The sequence below is a fragment of the Lipotes vexillifer genome, unplaced genomic scaffold, assembly GCF_000442215.2.
Source record: "Lipotes vexillifer unplaced genomic scaffold, Lipotes_vexillifer_v1.1 scaffold150, whole genome shotgun sequence".
Classification (NCBI taxonomy): Eukaryota; Metazoa; Chordata; class Mammalia; order Artiodactyla; family Lipotidae; genus Lipotes; species Lipotes vexillifer.
Window position 1 is genome coordinate 6225834 of NW_006792921.1, and position 6804 is coordinate 6232637.

The window sequence follows — 6804 nt, forward strand, 5'->3', positions numbered from 1 at the left end:
AAGCGGCAGCAGCTGGATTTGAATCCCAGGCTCCCTGACTTCAGAGCCCACGTTCTCTTAGTTGTTCCACAGCTGTCCTTTCGCTGTTGATATTGTCCTCGAGAGTCAGTAGAAGTCCCACCAAACAATGGGTGATTGTTTCTGGAAGCCGCTGCAGGTGGCAGGGAGTGCAGTGGAAGATGCAGTCTCTGGGGGAGGGTGTCCTGGGAGGGACAGGCAGGAGCTGACCCAGTGGAATGTGGTGGTGCCCCGGGCCCGGTGCCCTAGAGGTCAGGTGGAGGGGAGGTGGCTGGTTGGGTCCTCCCCGGTTAATTACCAACTATTTTAGGCATGATGTTTTAAATATCAGAGTCGTGGGCCAGGCACACTTGTTCACATCCTGGAAGGTCCCCGGAGACCCCTTGCTCCAGGCCTCTGGTTTTATAAATGAAGACACAGGCTGAGAGCGAGGCATTGACTTGCCCGAGGTCACTCAGCCAAGTCCAGGACTGAGCTGGCCATTGACCCCTCCTCTTGTAGACACTGATTTTAGGTGAATTTTGGCTGTAGACCAGAACCATATTTGTAGGCCACTTGGACATATTTTCCTTCTTATTCAGAAACTTCTGCACGAAATGCCCAGATTCATATGTTCAGTCGTGTGCTGGGGAAGCTTCAGAGGGAAGGGACAAGCTGTGTCCCAGCCGGGGAGGGTGGGGACCAGGACCGGGGTTTCAGGGCTCAGGGACCTGCCTAGAGCTGGCCGACCGGGTTGACTATCACGTGTTTCAGGCCACCCCAGACAGTGTGATGTTGGTGCCAGGGACACAGTCCCTGACTCTGTGTGACCACAAGTCCCCTCTCCTTTTTGGGCCTCAGTTTCCCCATCAGTAGGACAGAGATGGCCGCTCTTGCCCGCTGACGTCACAAGACTTTAGGGAGGACAGTGTCCCTGAAAGCGTCTGAGACCACAGACTCTGCAGATCTGAGGCCCGGGTGCTGTAAGCTGCTCAGTGGCAGAACCTCTGCCCCTCTGAGCCCTGTGCCAGAGGGCGGGCTGGACAGAGGCAGTGGAGTTCTAGGACCGGCTTCAGCCTGAATGTGGGCTGACACCTGTCACTAGCCCTGGGCCAGCTGTGTCCTTTCTCTAGCCATCCATTCTCCCACCTGCAAAATGCTGGGCCCCGGAGGCTCTGCCAGCCCTGATGTCCTCTTTGTTCCGTTTCTTGGTGCAGTGCAGTGTCTCTGGGACCTCCCGATGGGGGCAGAGCTGGGAGAAACCGTCCTTGCTGGCATCCTGGGCAGAGCCCCTTCCTCTGTCAGTGGGTGGACTGGACACCCCCAGGGTCAGGCCGTCACCCCAGACCATTGGTCCAGGTTCTGGCCCTTGGCTTCCAGAATGCTGAGGAGGCTGGCGGCAGGGCAGCCAGGGCCAAGCCCTTCCTCGTAAGTTTCCATGCCCTGGGCAAGTCCACTCAGGCTCCCCCCACTCTGTGCTTCCTGCAATCTAAAATCCAGGCAAGCTCCTGTTCCCTAAAGTGTTCCCCAGTGCAGGACAGTCTCAGGGGGCAGACTTCATCAAGCCCTGGCTCCCCCTCACCCAGCCTGGTGCCTGGGTCCTCGGGCTATGCAGAACTCTTCTGGGGCCCAGTGTTGTCCAGCTCCCAGGAGGACTGTGGAAGGAATAAGCTGCTCTTTAGACTGGAATGGTCAGTCCCAGGGGAGGGCCCATACAGCTTGTCGCTCAGAAGCCCAGAAAGTAGGAACCTCAGAGCTCAGGCAGCCCCTCCATGGATTCAGCCCCTGCTCCCAGGACACTGCCTGCCCTTGTGCAAGTCCCTCGTGTTGCAGAAGGGGAGACTGAGCCCCAGAGAGGAGAGGTCTGTGGCCACACGGCAAGACAGGGCTAGAACTCTGGTCTGGTGATGGCCCCGCCGTGTGAATCACCTCCTCTCTGGGACAGAGCAGAAGCCGCTGTTCCTCACACTCAGCTCTCCAGGGATTTCCCCTAGAGCGAGGTCTGGGCATCTAGATTTGCCAAAGTTGTAAATCTCTTAAGCTATAAGCCGCTCCTTGGCGTCTCCCAAATGCCCTACTATGAAATACAGATGTTCCTCCTTTTTAAGATCTGAGCCTACTTCTGAATTTCCCATCGTGTTTGCACCTAAGGATGCAATTACCATTTCCTCCTATTGTCCTTTCTGCCCGCCCCTCTGCTCTCAGCTGACGCAGGCGCTCAAACCCACTGGGTGAACACGAGGCTGTGAGAAGATCAGACTGCTTCTGAAAGCTTCGGGGTGGCTTGGGGCCAGTGATCCTTATCAGTCCACCCAGGGCTCCTCAGAGGCTATTTTCTTCCCTTCAGAAGATGCCTGTATATATGCCGCAGGGAGCATTTCCATCAATTCTTCTGCCCAGGCCAGTGCCAGCCACACGCCGGCCTCGTCCGTTTGTCCCCCCGTCCCCCCAGCTGGCCCCTTCCCAGGCCCGCTGGGTCGTTTCTGGCAGGCCAGCCTCCAAGGCCCTTCCTGAGGACCCCCAGCCTCCGTGGTTCTCGGCTGGGCCCTGCAGTGTCAACCCAGCCCGTCTTCTCGTGTGGACCACAAACCTGGTCCCTGTTTGGCCACAGTTAGTAAAATCCACAAGAAAGCCTTTCTGCTATGGAGTCATGGAGCTTGAGTTTCTTAGCTCGTTTGGGACCAGAGTGCGTGTTTTAGGTTTGTGGACTTACGGCAGATTGAGATTTAAAGCATAAAAGTGAGACCAGGTTTTTCTTCTCTTCCACTAAAAGGAAAAACAAACGTCATGACTGCTTGCCTCTTCCTACCTCTGGGCCACCCCTGGGTGCTCTCTTTAGGGTGCAGATGTAGCCCGTGCTGGGTGGGCAGCAGTGGGGTGAGCCAGCTCCCTGGCCTCACATCACCCCCCTGGCGTTACCTCTCTGAGCTTCTTTCCATGTCTGTAAAATAAAGTAATTCCTACTTCACTGGGTGGCTGGAGGTTTGAAATGCTGTCCTCTGAGTGCGGTCTGTAGGTGGGAGCTCCTTTCCTGTCACCCGTCTGTCCCACGGCTCTGTTCAACAATACTGCTTGGTCTCCCGAGGGATTTACTTTGGGGAAAAAGGAATAATAATGTCCTAATGGTGGGCTTTCTAGACGGTAGGATGGTTTTGAGATTTGGGGGCAGGGGGCTTGCCTCCTGGTGCTGGCCTCACATGTGACAGGGCCATTGCTGACCTGACACTGCACCGTTCTGGCCCCCAGTAGCATACAGCCCTAGAAATCTCTTTCTTTCAGTTTGGTGGGGTTTCTTTTTGCAAAGGGGCTTTTCACCTTGTGCCCTTAGGGGGACCCCATTCTGAAGGTGGAGCCACAGAGGTGATCTAGGGTCGGGGGGAACACAGGCCTTGGAGACTGGCAGCTAGATGCCCTGCCAGCTCCATCGCCCACGAGCTGAGTGCCCTGGGCACGTCAATTCTTCTCTGAGCCTCGGTTTTTCTCTCAGGGTTTAGGGAATAATAGTTGTACTCGGCCTGGTACGGGGTCTATGCCCAGGTGGTGGCAGCTGTTGTTTTAGGACTGAAGGAGGCATTAGAGGCTGTTCCTCCCATTTAACCGACTTGCAGACCGAGGACTGGAGGTGGCAGGGCATGTCCCAGCCCCCACCCTTAGGAAGCGACAGTAGGAGTGTGAATGCAGGACGTGGATTCCAAACCCAGGGCCCTTTCTGCTGTGGCATGCTTCCATCACGAACCTCTGGTGTCTGCCGAGGGCCTGGTGGCCCTCTGCAGGCCAGAGTAGAGGCCACTGCCCAGAGCAGAGTGAGCCCCGGACTCCAGCCCCAGGGATGGCACAGAGCACAGAGGCTCAGGTTCCCGCCAAATCCGGAATTTGGGGCCTCAGCCTGGAACCCGAGGGGAGGCCCTGGCCACCCTCGAGGTTTGCCCGGCATCCTGAATCAGGCAGAGGTGTGCTAACAGCCCTTTCTTCTTGCTCTCCAGCGTCCGCCAGGACTTCGACGTCCCCACCAGCCACCTGATTGGAGCACACGGATACTGCACGCAGGTCAGGGCCGCGGTGGGGCGTGGGGTGGTCAGGTGCTTCTTTCCCTTGCGCTTGCCTTCTGTCTTTGCCCCTGCCAGCACTCCCCAAGCAGCTCTCGTGTCCCGCCTCTGCTGGGCTTCTTCCTCACGGAGACCTCGAAAGGGAACTCGGGTTAACTTCTGTTTCTGGAGTTTGCTGTACCCGATCTGTGTGCCTGGAGCTGCAGGAGGTGCAAGAGAGGCAGAGCCAGGTGCTGCCCAGCCCGGAGCCCCGGCATAGGCTGGGAGGCCCAGGCCCAGCTGCGGGGACGACGGCCATGGCACCCTACGATTGTATAGCACACTGTCTTTATGACGACCCACCCCTCTGCATCTTCACAAAGGGGCCCTCAAGTGGCTTCGTGGAAGGCAGGGGGTCCCTTCGCACAACTGCTTGTCATCGATCCTCCCAGTCACCCGGTGGCACAAGGAAAGGGATCTGTTTCAGATCCTATCAGCGAGTGTCGGGACTGGAGCCAAATGCTACACATGACTACTGTCTGAGCCCTTCTCTGCATGGCAAGGCCTCCTGAGCGGCCACCGGGCCACAGTTAAATCTGACCCTCAGTGCATCTGGGGGCGGCGTGTGTAGCACAGACAGGCTGAGCGGAGCTGCTCTGGCTGCTGGGCCCAGCTGAGGACCCAGTTGTCCTAGGGGTCCTGGCTCACTTGTGCCAGTCCTGAAAACATACCTGGGCACCGTGCAAGGGCCAGCTTGGGGCCTGTGGTTTGTCCAAGGCACCCAAGGAGATGTGAGGATGGCTGCTGCTTACCCCCCAGAGAAAGGTTTCAGGCTGAGCGACGGCCAGTGGTGGTCCAGCTCCTGCTCTGGGTGCCCGTGCTCCCCGTGGGAGCTCCCCGACGCGCTGTCAGAGAGCGGTGTGACCCAGGGGTGGGCAGTTAAGCGGCGTACAGAGGATGCAGAACAGAGTCTGGGGCTGGATTCTGAGCTATTGTTGGCAGTTTCACTTGCGGCATGAGCTGGAGTGACTTTCTTCCCCTCCCCGAACCTCGGTCTCCTCATTTGTAGAATGAAGCATTTGGACTAGATCGGTGCTTCTTAAACTTTGATTGTGCACACGAGTCCCGCAGCGTCTTGCTGAAGAGCAGGCTGAGATTCCGTGGGCCCGGGCTAGGGCCTGAGGTTTTGAATTTCTAACAGGCTTCCAGGAAGGGTGATGCCGCTGGCCCACGGACTACACTTTGAGTAGTGAGGAACCAGATGACCGCTAAGCTTTGCCACTGTGTGATTCTGAATCTAGGGGCAGGGAGCGTCCTGTCACTATTTCTCCCCCAATTTTGAGGAGGCTTCCTGCTCTGAGGAAGGTTTTGAGACACATCCCAGATGGGCAGCAGGACCTTTTCTCCCCCTTGAAAACCCAGTGGGAGCACTTGAATGTGTCTGAAGGCCATGCCTTTCTTAGGCAGCTGCTGGCCCTGAGGTGCAGTATCTCAGAGCAGACATTTCCTCCAAATTCTTTCTCGTTTCCTCTGCAAGAACACAGTGAGGCCCCCTCGGTATCTCCCTCCAATGAGGGCCCCTCTGCGGCCATCAGAGGGGCCTCTTTTACTACCTCTGGGGCAGGGATCCTGGGGTTGACGGAGGGGTTTATTAACCTGCGCATCACTCTCACAATTCCGGGGAAAACACTTCTGTGAACTCTGCCCTCCAGAGTTTATGATGGGCAAGGGCTGTTATGGCCATTCCCACGTATCATGGAGGAGATTCCTGCGGCCTGGCCTCACGCAAGCGCCAGCCCTGGCAGAAGGAGTCAGACAGAAGCTCCTGCCCCAGCGCTAAGGCTGGGCTCGCGTGTATCCTTCCTTAGCAGGGCAGCACGTACTTAGCGGTTGCCCTCCGTTTTGAATCTTTGGCTGGCCAGGTGGTACCCTGAGGGTAACAAGTGAGGGGAGAGGGAAGGGACACCAGAAAGGGAGCTGGAAAGTAAGGATGGGAGTCCGGCTCTGTCACTAAGCCGCTGTGTGGCCTGGGCAAATCCTCTCCCAGCTGCGAGCCTGTTTCCACATTCCTGACAGGAAGTTGGAGCCCTGGATGCTCTGCTTGAGGAAGGGCCCTTGCAGCCAACCCAGTGCCAGAGGCACTGGCTAAAGGAGATGGCCAGTGGGTCATAGCTCCACAAGTCACCGTCTCCTGGTTCTGGGGTTGGCAGGCTTGCTGGCCTGTCGGGTGCGAGGCATGAGTCGTGCAGCCATGCAGCCAACAGAGGCAGAGACAGAGCGGGAACCCAGGCTGGGGCCCGCCTGCCTGCTCCTCCCTGCCCCTGCTATCCTCTCCTTTCCTCCCCCCCCCCTTGAAGACCCCGCCCTCACTGGTGAAATCCCAATACGGCCTGGAGCTGAGTTACTGGTGTCACCCCATTGTCAGCTTCCTGGTGTTGATAATGCGCTCTGGTTATGTGAGATGTTATCGTTGGGGGAAGCTGGGTGAAGGGTGCACAGGAACTCCCTGTACTATTTTTGCAACTTCTTATGACTCTAAAATTATTTCAGAATCAAAAAACTTATTAAAAAAATATCTAAGACTTCGAGACCCACCCAAATGCCGCTTGTCCACAAAGCGGCTCCGACTCAGTCATGTGGTCCTGTGTCAGTGTGGGCCACGAGTGCTCTGTGCACACATTGTTATAGCCCCAGTCACATCCTACATTGTGCTTCAGGCGTGCAGGCCCGCACTGGTCCCCCCTCTAGACCCGGACGCCCGAGGTCAGGAGCCACTCTTTCT

At 57.2% G+C, this 6804-nt stretch overlaps 1 protein-coding gene across 1 annotated transcript in view; it reads left to right on the forward strand.

Moving 5' to 3' along the window:
- MINDY4 (MINDY lysine 48 deubiquitinase 4) overlaps window positions 1–6804 on the forward strand; it is a 100755-nt gene that overhangs the window by 86073 nt on the left and 7878 nt on the right. Inside the window, exon 16 of the mRNA XM_007466106.1 lies at window positions 3981–4044. Within this exon, the coding sequence (XP_007466168.1) occupies window positions 3981–4044 (64 nt within the window). The remainder of the gene's footprint in view (window positions 1–3980; window positions 4045–6804) is intronic.